Source organism: Eleutherodactylus coqui, chromosome 5 (genome assembly GCF_035609145.1).
Source record: "Eleutherodactylus coqui strain aEleCoq1 chromosome 5, aEleCoq1.hap1, whole genome shotgun sequence".
NCBI classification, from domain to species: Eukaryota; Metazoa; Chordata; class Amphibia; order Anura; family Eleutherodactylidae; genus Eleutherodactylus; species Eleutherodactylus coqui.
In genome coordinates this window covers 28142598-28159036 of record NC_089841.1, presented here as the reverse complement: position 1 = coordinate 28159036, position 16439 = coordinate 28142598, and the positions used below count along the sequence as shown (strand labels likewise).

Sequence of the window (16439 nt, the reverse complement as noted above, 5' to 3'; positions counted from 1 at the left end):
TTCCTTTATATAAAATGACATTAGGAAGTGAGAGAATTACATTCCGTATGTAAAATTTGGACGCTAATTCTTTTGCGCATAGAATTGAATAATCAAGTTGGGACCCATTAGCTTTTCCTATTTAGGACATAATCAATGCTCGTGCCAAATTTCACGTTTCTATGACACCGGAAAGTGAGAAACTTACATTCCGTACGTAAAATTTGGACGCTAATTATTTTGCGCTAAGAATTGAATAATCAAGTTGGAACCCATTAGCTTTTCCTATTTATCACATAATCAATGCTCATGCCAAATTTCGAGTTTCTATGACACCAAGAATGAAAGAATTAGATTTTGTACGTAAAATATGGATGCTTATTCTTTTGCGCTTAGAATTGAATCATCAAGTTGGTTCCTATTAACTTTTCCTATTTATGACATATTCAATGCCCGTTCCAAATTTCGTTTTTCTATGACACCAAGAACTGAGAGAATTAGATTCCGTACGTAAAATTTGGACGCTAGTTCTTTTACGCTTAGAATTGAATAATCGAGTTAGGACCCATTAGCTTTTCCAATTTATGACATAATCAATGCTCGTGCCATATTTCATGTTTCTATGACACCGGAAAGTGAGAAAATTACATTCCGTACGTAAAATTGGGACGCTAATTCTTTTGCGCATAGAATTGAATAATCGAGTTGGGACCCATTAGCTTTTCCTATTTATGACATAATCAATGCTCGTGCCAAATTTCACATTTCTATGACCCTGGAAAGTGAGAAAAATTCATTCCATACGTAAAATGTGGACGCTAATTCTTTTGCGCACAGAATTGAATAAATGAGTTGGGACCCATTAGCTTTTCCTATTTATGACATAATCAATGCTGCTGCCAAATTTCGAGTTTCTATGACACTGGAAAGTGAGAGAATTAGATTCCGTACGTAAAATTTGGACGCTAATTCTTTTGCGCATAGAATTAAATAATCGAGTTCGGACCCATTAGCTTTTCCTATTTATGATATAATTAATGCTCGGACCAAATTTCATGTTTCTATGACACCGGAAAGTGAGAAAAATACATTCCGTACGTAAAATTGGGACGCTAATTCTTTTGCGCATAGAATTGAATAATCGAGTTGGGACCCATTAGCTTTTCCTATTTATGACATAATCAATGCTCGTGCCAAATTTCACATTTCTATGACCCTGGAAAGTGAGAAAAATTCATTCCATACGTAAAATGTGGACGCTAATTCTTTTGCGCACAGAATTGAATAAATGAGTTGGGACCCATTAGCTTTTCCTATTTATGACATAATCAATGCTCCTGCCAAATTTCGAGTTTCTATGACACTGGAAAGTGAGAGAATTAGATTCCGTACGTAAAATTTGGACGCTAATTCTTTTGCGCATAGAATTAAATAATCGAGTTCGGACCCATTAGCTTTTCCTATTTATGATATAATTAATGCTCGGACCAAATTTCATGTTTCTATGACACCGGAAAGTGAGAAAAATACATTCCGTACGTAAAATTTGGACGCTAATTCTTTTGCGCATAGAATTGAATAATCGAGTTGGGACCCATTAATTTTCCTATTTATGACATATTCAATGCCCGTGCAAAATTTTAAGTTTCTATGACACCGGGAAGTGAGAGAATTAGATTCCGTACGTAAAATTATAAAAGAATTAGCGTCCAAATTTTAATTCTAATAGGAAGGTCGCTCAGATGGGAGGTAGAACAGCTAAAAAGAGACTTAGAGGGTAGATTCATCTTCGTAAGATCCAAAATTAATAATGACCCATATGTCCTTCTATGTTACTATAACCCACCACCAGCGTTGACAGCCCTCTTAGCAGATGGCATCCAATTTACCTCATTCTCACCAGATGCAACGATTATCTGCATGGGAGACATGAACATGGTAACGGATCCCCTACTGGATAGATTTGGAGGAGGTGCTCGGAGGGAGGGAGACACGAATTTGACCCGCTCAACTTCTATGATCTCAGTGACAGGGTGGCTAGACTTATGGCGCGTATTCCACCCCTGCCAACAGGCGTTTTCTGCCACGCAGTCCACAACCATGCGCTTAGTCGTATAGATTATATATTCGGATCCCCCTCATTATTTCCAAAAGTTGGCTTCATAGAATTCCTCCCAAGAGGGACCTCAGACCACTCACCAATTCGCATGATTCTTAAAAACCCAGGCCCGACCGCCATTAGAAGGCTGTGAGAGTACACCCATTCTGGCTCTTATTGGTCGACCCAAATGACCGTATAACGGACCAGATCCAAATATATTATGAGGCGCATGGAGCACACTCTGACATGATGTTGGTATGGGAGGCGTTTAAACCTCATCTTAGGGGCTGCTTCAGATCCTGAATTTCTTTTATTAAAAAAGCCACAGCACGAGAAGGAGAACACCTAGTGGAGCAATGTCAACTACTAGAAAAAGAATTCATTTCTGACCCCTTAGACACTAAAATAGACAAGTGGTTACAGGCAGGCTGGGATTATCTACTATACCTAAAAGAAAAGGCCCAAAGGAACCTGTTCTTTACCCGACAGTCCTTCTTTGAACTAGGCAACCAATCTAGTAAACTACTAGCCTTTATGGCCTGACAAGACCTCCCCCATCGGTACTTAGGATCAAATCAACCGAGGGTACAATACTTACAGACCCAAAAGATATCCTAGATAGATTCCAACAATTCGACTACGATCTATATCAATCCCAAACTAACTACTCCCCTGCAGAATTAGAGACTTATTTAACTAACATAACATTTCCAATACTACAAGAAACCCACAAGTCCCTATTAGACTCCTCCATTACAACAGAGTTGTAGGAAGGGAGCGCTCACTATTTCAGATGACCATAGTCGATGAATTGTGGTTTAGTGAGATGAATCCTGAGGTCCCAGTTCATGCAGATAGATGAAGGCTGCAGAGCGGCTTGAGATGACCCCCAACCAATAAATTGGTGGGGGCAATAATATGCAGTAAAGAAGAAAGAAAAAGTCTCAGCGCTCGAGAATAGGGTACCAATTAGCTGATAGTTTAGACGTAAGAATGAACTTACTTCACGGAGGCGTCCGTGAGTAGACGCCTCCGGTCCCAGAAAGCATGTAACAAAATCCTGCGGCAAAGGGCGATCCGTTTCACTGGTTTATTTACATACAATGATGGTAGACGTGTTTCGGCCAGTAGGAATCTGGCCTTCATCAAGTACAGGATAAAATATGGCACATATACAATATATATAACAATAAAAGAAGTGGGTAATTACCTTCTCATGTGGTGTGTGGGGGTGTTGTTCCGTTCAGCAGAGGTCGCGTTTGGAAAGAAAGGGCGCCGCGGGATGACGTAGCGGTGTCTATTTTTGCCCTATTCAAAAATGGCTAACAGTGGCTCAGCTGCATGATGATGCAGCGAGACGTAGCTGGTTGGGATGGAAGTTGTGAACGGACGTGATGACGTAATCACGCCAGACACGTGACCGCGCCCAGGGGCGTGGCCACGTGTCCCCGCTCCGTAAGTGGAACTAAGCGCTAACACTTACAAGTGATGACGCAGCGAGGCGTAAGGGTGGAAATCATAGGGAAGTGGTGAACGAACGTGACAACGTAATCACGCCAGCCATGTGACCGCGCCCGAGGGGGCGCGGCCGCATGTCCCCACTCCGTAAGCAGCACTATGCGCTAACACTTACACAGAAGACACTCACATACTAAGGCTTCGGTGTGGAATCCCAATTTAGGAGTGACAGCATGGTCACCTTACAGACATGGCCGCGCAAACTTAGAGCGCTATCTGCTGCCAGGGGATACCAACATCCCTACGTCATAAGGGCCTATAGGGCGTGTTAGACGGGGTCATGTGATGTAACATCACCTTTGGGGCGTGGAAAGCGTCGCATAGTAACGCGACACGCTTCCAAAGGATTTGTTTAGGGGATATGTGTTCAACACAGAGAAAACTATGGTATAGATATTTCATGAACAATGGTATTTTACATAACATTGGGATATGGAGAAGTTATATCACTTAGTGATGTCAATTCTCAGTATACCGTTTACATGTTACCAATTAGGTATACCCTGGGGATACATGAGATAATACTGTGCATACATAATAAAAATACATGTAAATATAAATATAAAAATCCTTATACAGTAAAATCAAATTTTCTCTAACGTTTCATTTAACCCGTAAGGGGTTAGAGTATTAAAATGGAAAATGTGAAACATTTCTTTTGCTTTTAAAATTGAAAAATTGCCTGCAGGAATTTGTTCTATGGGGGTGATTTTAAGTAAAGACGGGTTGGCGTTATGATGTGTGGAAAAGTGTTTGGACACACTGTGTTTCAAAAATTTATTTTTAATATTAAATCTATGCTGATTAGCTCGAGACCGTAAAGAGTTGATGGTACGTCCTATATATCTGAGAGGGCATGGGCATTCGATGAGATAAATGATGTAATCAGAACCACAATCTAGATGTTGTTGGATCGGGAATGTAATACTGCCATTGGCCGGTTCTATCTCTTTTCTTTTGTGGCAAATTATAGTGCAACATTTGCAATTGTGTTTACCACATTTATAGGTTCCTGATGGTTTTAAAGAGCGAGTTCGAGAAACTGTTCTGATGGAGTTAAATTGTTTTGGACGGGAGGGAGCTAAAATATTAGCTAAAGTGCGACTTTTTCTGAATAATATTTGGGGTTGGGGAGACAATTCTGGTGATAGTAGGGGATCCGACCGAAGGATGTGCCAATGTTGTTTCATGATCAGTTTAAGCTCTTTATGGAGAGAATTATATCGTGGGATGAAATTACAGTTATAGTTTAATGGGGAACTGCTATCCTTCAGATTATCTAATATCTCCCTTTCAATATTATGATTCACCACCTCCACTTATGTCCATAGATTGGAGACAACTACCTATCTATGGGTGTCCACCTCTTAATCGACATAATAATTGGAGGAAGCACAATACACCACACCATAAGGAACAACCTAATAACCGACATTTGCATCATGCTACCCAGCATGTACGGACAACAAATAGAATGTATACCAATAATTCTAAAAAGCATTCTAAAAAACAACCCAATACCCCTGTAACTACAGAATTGCCTAAAAACATACCAAGAGAGGGTAATATACCTTCAAACGCAGCAATTACAACTTTAGTGAAGAGTTCTTTGGCTACTGATACTTTACAAAACCAGAATAGTATTGACATCTCCCCCACCCCCCAAGCACTGGACACTCCTGACCAGTTGTTGTCCAACCCACCCCCTGTTTTAGCCAACATCTCAGGGAGCCCCACTGACTTAGTTAGATGTCTAGATATACAAGAACGACACCCAATAGAGCATTTAGGGAACGTAGAAAACCAAACTGAGGTTAGCACTGTGCTCCCCTCTAATTTGACGCCCAACACCTCACCCAAATCTTTTTTAGTGGAGAGGTCCTCCCGGTCTCCCTTAGCCGAGAGACTCACCCCAGGAATAAGGGTCACTCGAAGTTCCGTCATAAGCCATGCCAAAGGGAAAGTGCCACTAACCAAAAATTTTCTGATGAATGGGTCGAGCACCCTAAAAACCATCAAACCTCATGCATCTCCGAACAGATCGCCCCTCCCCCAAGACCTTATAAGACCAGAAGGAGGGGCAAACGGGGAGGCCGTAAAAATAGGAAGAACCCTCAAACAAACGACAATAAAAATGATACCAAAGGTACAGTCTCCAATGAACAAGCATTGAAAAAGGGAGTCTTTAACCTTTCCAAACATCAACTCACACGAGGCGAACTTGACATCTTATCAAAGGGCCTGTCATATAGTCCATCTAAAAATCCTGCCCTATTTGAACTCTTTGTGGATTTAAACACGTTTGTGCGGAAACTCACCCTAAAGAGATTTTTTTCTCTTAACAAAAATAACCCTCCACCACAAGAGATAATTCTAGATTCCCCAACAGATATATCTCCCCTTTATACAGAATTGAAACCACCTAATAAATTTTATCCGATAGAATCCAAGCGACCGAATATCACGTTGTTTTATGATGAAGTGCTAACGAACTTTAAACAATTGGTTGATAATGCAGGAACCAATACCTTTAAGACAAAAAACAACTTGACTACCATACAGTATAAATTGATAAATAAATTGGCCAGCGATAAAGATTGAGTCATCAAACAAGCTGACAAAGGGGGGGGGGGGGTGGTACTTATGGATAAGTCGTACTACCTTGAGGAAGCGTCACGGATCCTTAATGACAGAGAAAATTACAAAATTATTCATAACGATCCCCTAACTGAAATACAAAATAAATTATCCTCACTAATTCATAAAGCTTATGAGGATAAAATAATACCAAAAATGAAAAACAGTATCTATTTCTCAGACACCCGGAAACAGCTTATTTTTATTTCCTACCCAAGATACACAAATCCATCACTCAACCACCAGGCAGACCCATTATAGCGGGTATCAATTCTCTCACGAGTAACTTATCTCACTACATCGACAAACAGTTACAAAGGCTGGTAGTACAACTACCAGCCTATCTTAAGGATACAACTCACATTTTACAGTTGTTAAAGAATATCATATGGAAGGAGTCTTATATTTTAGTTACGTTAGATGTCAGTGCATTATATTCCAGCATACCTCACACCCAAGGCCTTGAGGCAGTTAAGTTCTTTCTGGAAAAAGACAGTCTAATTCCTGCCCAACAAAAGAAATTCATTTTGGATGGCATTCAGTTTATTTTATATAATAATTATTTTAAATTTAACGGTCAATTTTATATACAGATAAGAGGAACCGCGATGGGGACCAAATGTGCCCCATGTTATGCCAACTTATACATGGGGGCCTTCGAAAATCAGATATCAGACCCCCACATTCACTTTTATAAAAGGTACATTGATGACATCATCCTCATCTGGGATGGGACCACGGAAGAGGTTACCAATTTCATTCACCAACTCAATTGTAATACTTGGAACCTCAAATTCACGGGTTCTTTCAGTTCAGCACATATCTCTTTTCTAGATCTTGATATATATATTAAAGACAATACCATTCAAACCAAAACTCATTTTAAAACAGTAGATGCTAACTCTTTTTTGGATTTCTACAGCAGTCATGCCAAGCAGTGGAAACTTAATGTTCCTTATAGTCAGTTTAAAAGGATCAGACGGAACTGCTCCTCATTGGATGAGTACAATAAACAATCAGACATTCTTTCCCAAAGATTTAGGGATAAACACTATCCGGAGACCCTTATTTCCAATTCTAGGTATAGGGCCCAACAAGGAGACAGGGGGATCAATTTACCCAACCCCACATTAGATAATCTGAAGGATAGCAGTTCCCCATTAAACTATAACTGTAATTTCATCACACGATATAATTCTCTCCATAAAGAGCTTAAACTGATCATGAAACAACATTGGCACATCCTTCGGTCGGATCCCCTACTATCACCAGAATTGTCTCCCCAACCCCAAATATTATTCAGAAAAAGTCGCACTTTAGCTAATATTTTAGCTCCCTCCCGTCCAAAACAATTTAACTCCATCAGAACAGTTTCTCGAACTCGCTCTTTAAAACCATCAGGAACCTATAAATGTGGTAAACACAATTGCAAATGTTGCACTATAATTTGCCACAAAAGAAAAGAGATAGAACCGGCCAATGGCAGTATTACATTCCCGATCCAACAACATCTAGATTGTGGTTCTGATTACATCATTTATCTCATCGAATGCCCATGCCCTCTCAGATATATAGGACGTACCATCAACTCTTTACGGTCTCGAGCTAATCAGCATAGATTTAATATTAAAAATAAATTTTTGAAACACAGTGTGTCCAAACACTTTTCCACACATCATAACGCCAACCCGTCTTTACTTAAAATCACCCCCATAGAACAAATTCCTGCAGGCAATTTTTCAATTTTAAAAGCAAAAGAAATGTTTCACATTTTCCATTTTAATACTCTAACCCCTTACGGGTTAAATGAAACGTTAGAGAAAATTTGATTTTACTGTATAAGGATTTTTATATTTATATTTACATGTATTTTTATTATGTATGCACAGTATTATCTCATGTATCCCCAGGGTATACCTAATTGGTAACATGTAAACGGTATACTGAGAATTGACATCACTAAGTGATATAACTTCTCCATATCCCAATGTTATGTAAAATACCATTGTTCATGAAATATCTATACCATAGTTTTCTCTGTGTTGAACACATATCCCCTAAACAAATCCTTTGGAAGCGTGTCGCGTTACTATGCGACGCTTTCCACGCCCCAAAGGTGATGTTACATCACATGACCCCGTCTAACACGCCCTATAGGCCCTTATGACGTAGGGATGTTGGTATCCCCTGGCAGCAGATAGCGCTCTAAGTTTGCGCGGCCATGTCTGTAAGGTGACCATGCTGTCACTCCTAAATTGGGATTCCACACCGAAGCCTTAGTATGTGAGTGTCTTCTGTGTAAGTGTTAGCGCATAGTGCTGCTTACGGAGTGGGGACATGCGGCCGCGCCCCCTCGGGGCTGGCGTGATTACGTTGTCACGTTCGTTCACCACTTCCCTATGATTTCTACCCTTACGCCTACAGCTACGCCTCGCTGCGTCATCACTTGTAAGTGTTAGCGCTTAGTTCCACTTACGGAGCGGGGACACGTGGCCACGCCCCTGGGCGCGGTCACGTGTCTGGCGTGATTACGTCATCACGTCCGTTCACAACTTCCATCCCAACCAGCTACGTCTCGCTGCATCATCATGCAGCTGAGCCACTGTTAGCCATTTTTGAATAGGGCAAAAATAGACACCGCTACGTCATCCCGCGGCGCCCTTTCTTTCCAAACGCGACCTCTGCTGAACGGAACAACACCCCCACACACCACATGAGAAGGTAATTACCCACTTCTTTTATTGTTATATATATTGTATATGTGCCATATTTTATCCTGTACTTGATGAAGGCCAGATTCCTACTGGCCGAAACGCGTCTACCATCATTGTAAGTAAATAAACCAGTGAAACGGATCGCCCTTTGCCACAGGATTTTGTTACATGCTTTCTGGGACCGGAGGCGTCTACTCACGGACGCCTCCGTGAAGTAAGTTCATTCTTACGTCTAAACTATCAGCTAATTGGTACCCTATTCTCGAGCACTGAGACTTTTTCTTTCTTCTTTACTGCATATTATTGCCCCCACCAATTTATTGGTTGGGGGTCATCTCAAGCCGCTCTGCAGCCTTCATCTATCTGCATGAACTGGGACCTCAGGATTCATCTCACTAAACCACAATTCATCGACTATGGTCATCTGAAATAGTGAGCGCTCCCTTCCTACAACTCTGTTGTAATGGAGGAGTCTAATAGGGACTTGTGGGTTTCTTGTAGTATTGGAAATGTTATGTTAGTTAAATAAGTCTCTAATTCTGCAGGGGAGTAGTTAGTTTGGGATTGATATAGATCGTAGTCGAATTGTTGGAATCTATCTAGGATATCTTTTGGGTCTGTAAGTATTGTACCCTCGGTTGATTTGATCCTAAGTACCGATGGGGGAGGTCTTGTCAGGCCATAAAGGCTAGTAGTTTACTAGATTGGTTGCCTAGTTCAAAGAAGGACTGTCGGGTAAAGAACAGGTTCCTTTGGGCCTTTTCTTTTAGGTATAGTAGATAATCCCAGCCTGCCTGTAACCACTTGTCTATTTTAGTGTCTAAGGGGTCAGAAATGAATTCTTTTTCTAGTAGTTGACATTGCTCCACTAGGTGTTCTCCTTCTCGTGCTGTGGCTTTTTTAATAAAAGAAATTCAGGATCTGAAGCAGCCCCTAAGATGAGGTTTAAACGCCTCCCATACCAACATCATGTCAGAGTGTGCTCCATGCGCCTCATAATATATTTGGATCTGGTCCGTTATACGGTCATTTGGGTCGACCAATAAGAGCCAGAATGGGTGTACTCACAGCCTTCTAATGGCGGTCGGGCCTGGGTTTTTAAGAATCATGCGAATTGGTGAGTGGTCTGAGGTCCCTCTTGGGAGGAATTCTATGAAGCCAACTTTTGGAAATAATGAGGGGGATCCGAATATATAATCTATACGACTAAGCGCATGGTTGTGGACTGCGTGGCAGAAAATGCCTGTTGGCAGGGGTGGAATACGCGCCATAAGTCTAGCCACCCTGTCACTGAGATCATAGAGGTTGAGCGGGTCAAATTCGTGTCTCCTTCCCTCCGAGCACCTCCTCCAAATCTATCCAGTAGGGGATCCGTTACCATGTTCATGTCTCCCATGCAGATAATCGTTGCATCTGGTGAGAATGAGGTAAATTGGATGCCATCTGCTAAGAGGGCTGTCAACGCTGGTGGTGGGTTATAGTAACATAGGACATATGGGTCATTATTAATTTTGGATCTTACGAAGATGAATCTACCCTCTAAGTCTCTTTTTAGCTGTTCTACCTCCCATCTGAGCGACCTTCCTATTAGAATTAAAATTTGGACGCTAATTCTTTTATAATTTTACGTACGGAATCTAATTCTCTCACTTCCCGGTGTCATAGAAACTTAAAATTTTGCACGGGCATTGAATATGTCATAAATAGGAAAATTAATGGGTCCCAACTCGATTATTCAATTCTATGCGCAAAAGAATTAGCGTCCAAATTTTACGTACGGAATGTATTTTTCTCACTTTCCGGTGTCATAGAAACATGAAATTTGGTCCGAGCATTAATTATATCATAAATAGGAAAAGCTAATGGGTCCCAACTCGATTATTTAATTCTATGCGCAAAAGAATTAGCGTCCAAATTTTACGTACGGAATCTAATTCTCTCACTTTCCAGTGTCATAGAAACTCGAAATTTGGCAGGAGCATTGATTATGTCATAAATAGGAAAAGCTAATGGGTCCCAACTCGATTATTCAATTCTGTGCGCAAAAGAATTAGCGTCCACATTTTACGTATGGAATGAATTTTTCTCACTTTCCAGGGTCATAGAAATGTGAAATTTGGCACGAGCATTGATTATGTCATAAATTGGAAAAGCTAATGGGTCCCAACTCCATTATTCAATTCTAAGCGTAAAAGAACTAGCGTCCAAATTTTACGTACGGAATCTAATTCTCTCACTTCTTGGTGTCATAGAAACATGAAATTTGGAACGGGCATCGATTATGTCATAAATAGGAAAAGTTAATAGGAACCAACTTGATGATTCAATTCTAAGCGCAAAAGAATAAGCATCCATATTTTACGTACAAAATCTAATTCTTTCATTCTTGGTGTCATAGAAACTCGAAATTTGGCATGAGCATTGATTATGTGATAAATAGGAAAAGCTAATGGGTTCCAACTTGATTATTCAATTCTTAGCGCAAAATAATTAGCGTCCAAATTTTACGTACGGAATGTAAGTTTCTCACTTTCCGGTGTCATAGAAACGTGAAATTTGGCACGAGCACTGATTATGTCCTAAATAGGAAAAGCTAATGGGTCCCAACTTGATTATTCAATTCTATGCGCAAAAGAATTAGCGTCCAAATTTTACATACGGAATGTAATTCTCTCACTTCCTAATGTCATTTTATATAAAGGAAACGTCGCATGGTTACCTCCCGTGGTGTTTCCTGGGTAACGAAGGAGACTGCAAAATGGTGAATATATGGTTTTCCGGTATCTCTAAAGTAACCACAACTTCATAAGATTTTCCGTGTGAAAACCAGATAAACACCAGTACCAAATTAACTCGGGCGAAGCCGGGTATATCAGCTAGTATTATATATGTGGAACTTGTTTAAACTGTATCTGCTTGTGAGTATTTTATACCCTCTTTATAAAAATTGTTTTTTTTTATGAATAATGTCTGCATATAAGGATATCATTGGTCATATGTATATACTGAAAGTAGCTAATGATTGATAGATGAATATATTGTGTAAGATCTCTGAAATATCCCCCAGCCTTTATAAGGTTAGCTGGGAGGAGGGAGGATCCCTAGTGAGCGTAATGTATAAGGGCTATCAGCTGTTTTTAGAAGGACGCTTTAAATGTGTGTTCAAGCAATGGTATGTCAGATGTGACTGAGACCGCTGTGGCGGTGGAAATGTGTTACCTGTAAAGCCTGATCACAAAACTAAGGATATAGGGAATGCCTTTATACATCTATCTATACAAGTTGTAACTTTGAAGAGGTGGTACGGCACAATAGTCCATATCAGGGTGCAAACATGTGATTGTTCTCAGTTACAGAAATCAAGTAATCTTGTAGATATGATAGCTTTTAATGGCTAACAAAAATATATGATGTTAAAGTGATTTTTTTTGGACCTGTGCGGGGCCCTTCCTCCGGCTTATAATGGAACAAATCTATAGCCATATTTTCTAAATACACATGATCACATGGGAGGGCAGGAACATGGCAGAGGGTGAGAGGGCACAGACAGGTTTGGATAACTAGCATTTAGATAAAGAACATGGGGAGATAAGCATAACAGTAAATAATTAGTCCAGTAACAAGGAATGTGAATTTCTACTTCAGACCTGCAAACAAGGAAAATTGAACAATATCTCTGCAGTCCCACCTATTGGATGGAAGCATTCCCTTAAATTATGTATGAGGTTTTAAAAAGTCTGTAAAACAATAATTGAGAATAGCAAGCCTTCTGGGTGCTCTCCTTGGGGGAGATACTACATCATCCCCAACCCACTCACCCCCAGGTGTCTCCACTCCCCCCTTCCCGGTGCTCTTAAGGACACCCCTCTTGACCTCCTTGCAAACAATTACATTCAATCAGCGCAGAACTTGAAAATGTAAATCTCAGATCGGGCAGATATTGTCAGTACAAATACATAAGATTATACTTCTTTATACATTATAGCCATTGAAGGGGTTAATCCTCTCTCTCAGGTAGGTGATTGGCGCAGAAAACCTTTCCTACATGAGTCTTACTAGATTACGGAGATGTGTGCCCGGGTTCTGTTAGGCTTGAAGTCTAAGTAAGATCTTATGTATTTCTGTTGGCAGTATCTACCGGATTTGTAAATGTTTGACCCCAATATGGACTATTATGTCTCAGCAGATTTCCAAAGTTAATCAATTATGTATAAAACTCTTGGCCCTCTTGAATTCTGTTAAGAGCTCACCTGAGTGTGAAACGTGTAGGTGGCTTGCTTGCACCCCAAGTTTTGGAGTCCTGTATAAATATTGTCTGATATGTTACACTGAAGTTGTAGAACCTTTCCCATGTGATCACAGCTGTATATTACTGTGTGCGACTCTTCCTAGTATATGACCCTATAGCGATGAGATGGAGGGGAGACGCCCTTGCTGGGCTCAGTGGTGGAATACGGTTCTTATAGTTATCATCTATGAAAGGATCATTCTCAAAACAAAAAAATGTCCTAACAAACTCCACAAAGTCCGGGATCGGCAGTGATTCTCCCCTCACTACTTATACACATAATGGGTACCAGCTCTCCCTCATCTCCATCAGTTCTGAGGAAACATCATCTAAAGGAAGAAGAAAGAGCGTCCCAAATACAAACATGTAAGTCATACAAGTAAACTTTTATGAACAGTTAGAACCAGTTTAGAGACGCAGTTATATGTATCAGTGTGAAATATTCTACGTACACGGGTGATATAAAGGCGGGTTATCTGGATTATATTTGTTTCTGGATAACAGATGTTTATTGGTAATTACATACATTTCTTACTCATCACTTAGTGCCCTAAATTGCTTCCTTTTTCTTGTGTATGACATGTCAATTTACTTTTTACCTGTGTGAATTTTCTGATGCCGAATTAGCTTTGCTTTCTGTGTAAAACATTTCCCACAAGCTGAACAAGAAAGTGGCTTCTCTCCTGTGTGAATTCTCTGATGATCAACAAGGGCTGGTTTCTGTGTAAAACATTTCCCACATTCTGAACAGGAAAAAGGTTTCTCTCCTGTGTGAATTCTCTGATGTGTAAAAAGGTGTGCTTTCTGTGTAAAACATTTCCCACAGTCTGAACAAGAAAGTGGCTTCTTTCCTGTGTGAATTCTCTGATGTCTAAAAAGGTGTGCTGTCTGTGAAAAACATTTCCCACATTCTGAACAGGAAAAAGGTTTCTCTCCTGTGTGAATTCTCTGATGATCAACAAGGTTTGATTTCAGTGCAAAACATTTCCCACATTCTGAACAAGAAAACAGCTTCTCTCCTGTGTGAATTCTCTGATGTGTAAAAAGGCTTGCTCTCTGTGTAAAACATTTCCCACAGTCTGAACAAGAAAATGGCTTCTCTCCTGTGTGAATTCTCTGATGAGCAACAAGGGTTGCTTTCTGTGTAAAACATTTCCCACATTCTGAACAAGAAAACAGCTTCTTTCCTGTGTGAATTCTCAGATGTGTAAAAAGGCTTGATTTCGTTACAAAACATCTCCCACAGTCTGAACAAGAAAATGGCTTCTCTCCTGTGTGAATTCTTTGATGCTGAACTAGCAGGAATTTATGTGCAAAACATTTCCCACACTCTGAACAAGAAAATGGTTTCTCTCCTGTGTGAATTCTCTGATGTGTAAAAAGGTGTACTTTCTGTGCAAAACATTTCCCACATTCTGAACAGGAAAAAGGTTTCTCTCCTGTGTGAATTCGCTGATGATCAACAACGTTTGATTTCAGTGCAAAACATTTCCCACATTCTGAACAAGAAAACGGCTTCTCTCCTGTGTGACTTTTCTGATGATCAACAAGGTTTGATTTCACTGCAAAACATTTCCCACATTCTGAACAAGAAAACGGCTTCTCTCCTGTGTGACTTCTCTGATGTGTAACAAGGCCTGATTTCGCTGCATAACATTTCCCACATTCTGAACAAGAAAACGGCTTCTCTCCTGTGTGACTTCTCTGATGTGTAAGTAGATGTGATTTAACTCGGAAACGTTCTACACATTTTTTACATGAATACGGCTTCTTCCCTCTGTGGGTTTCTTGATGTTCTCCCTTTCTGTGACCTTTATCAGTGTGTGATGGATCAGAAGATGGGACCTGTATAAGAGGATCAGATGATGTATTTTGGCTGTGATGGGCTGAGGGGATATCTGGGATAATGGCAGGTTCTTTATATGTATCTTGTGTGATACCACAATCCTCTGCTTTAGTATCTGCAGATATCAGACGTCCCTCTGAGCTCCCGGGACCATCATCTGCCAAGAATAAAAGCAATTATTCTTTAATACTACAAACCTTATAAATGATGCTGATCTTTTATAACATTTCTATACAAATAACAAGTCATGTGGCAAAATGTAATCATCATCTAAGGGTGCTTTTACACAGGCTGACAGCCGCTAGAGTAATCACTGAAAAGAGCCATTACGGATGACTGTCAGCCCATGTAAACCTGAATCGTGACAGAGCGCGTGAGTGAGAATCGCTCACTCATCGAAGTCACTTGGTTTGCAGCTCACTTAAACACTAAGTGATTGTCGGTGCAGAAAACATCACCAGAAATTGCAGATGTGAATCGGGACTTACAAGCAAATTCTGGTTTTCCCCTCGTCATCCTGACAGCATACACCTGGAGGTTGTCCGCTGGACACCTGTTGGGACAGGAAGCGGAAAAAACACAAAAGGTAACTCCCACCACCGGCTCACCAGTGTCTTCCTGTCCCTACAGGACAGTCCAAGCGGAGCCTCCAGGTGTATGCTGGAGGTGAACAAGAGAAGAAGACTCCCATGCAGCCTGTCCGCCCGTGGGGGACGACTCTCTGTTCGGGATGACAGGGCTTGCGCGGGTGAGACCCTACGAGGGGACCCTCACCCGCAGGATCTACCCAGCACTATTTCCCCTCGTGGAAATCCTCCCCCAGTACACTGCCCAGAGGGGTAGTTGTACTGGCAGAAGCAGCCCCGGTACCTGAGGGCTCGGAACGCCGGCGTCTCCAGCGGGGATCCAGCACATCAGACAGAGGTATGCCAGCGTTGATAGGGGCGCTCGGGCCGGTCGGCGTGAGAGCGGCAGCGACTCCATGTGTGTCTCCTGGTCGGCAGCGCTCGGGTGCGGGTCCGGTCGGTGTGCGCGCGGCAGCGGCTCCATGTGTGTCTCCTGGTCGGCGGCGTCCCTGTGTATGCGGCGTATCCCCCGGGTCCGGCGGCGTGACGTCAGCATGGCCGCGTCAGGTGGGGGGGGCCTCTCTTAAAGGGGGCGTGTCGGCGCCAAATTCTAAAATTTAAAGGCTGGATTCCCCTGCATGTCTCCTGTCTGCACCTTACTGAAGATGTCAGCCAGAGAGGACGCTGAGAGCAGCCTGCTGGTGAGTAGACCTCCTGTGGGTCTTGTACCGGGGGGAGGAAGGGGAAAACAAGTATCATAGTGCTGGAAGTTCCTTTTGCTGTCTCCGTC

At 41.4% G+C, this 16439-nt stretch overlaps 2 protein-coding genes across 2 annotated transcripts in view; one reads left to right on the top strand and one right to left on the bottom strand.

The window, feature by feature from the left end:
* The window catches only part of LOC136627163 (zinc finger protein 154-like), a 28059-nt gene extending 21860 nt beyond the window's left edge, over positions 1-6199 (top strand). The window contains exon 9 of the mRNA XM_066602098.1: positions 5470-6199. Within this exon, the coding sequence (XP_066458195.1) occupies positions 5470-6199 (730 nt within the window). The remainder of the gene's footprint in view (positions 1-5469) is intronic.
* Positions 6200-13697: 7498 nt separating this feature from the next.
* On the bottom strand, positions 13698-16067 carry LOC136627162 (zinc finger protein 84-like). Its single transcript, XM_066602097.1, has 3 exons — positions 15954-16067; positions 15572-15636; positions 13698-15170 (listed from the first exon to the last, which is right to left on the bottom strand). Exons 1-3 carry the CDS (start codon positions 16065-16067, stop codon positions 13826-13828), a joined length of 1524 nt encoding a protein of 507 aa, XP_066458194.1. The 3' UTR covers positions 13698-13825.
* Between the last annotated feature and the right edge of the window lie 372 nt (positions 16068-16439).

What these genes read in the sequence shown, in the direction of transcription:
- LOC136627162 (XM_066602097.1), bottom strand. Translation starts at nt 16,067, where the DNA reads ATGGAGTCGCTGCCGCTCTCACGCCGACCGGCCCGAGCGCCCCTATCA. An exon ending in CCGGCGTTCCGAGCCCTCAG is followed by an intron (nt 15,637 to 15,953) that starts GTACCGGGGCTG and finishes CTGTCCCAACAG; the next exon opens with GTGTCCAGCGGACAACCTCC. An exon ending in GGGAAAACCAGAATTTGCTT is followed by an intron (nt 15,171 to 15,571) that starts GTAAGTCCCGAT and finishes TTGTGGTATCAC; the next exon opens with ACAAGATACATATAAAGAAC.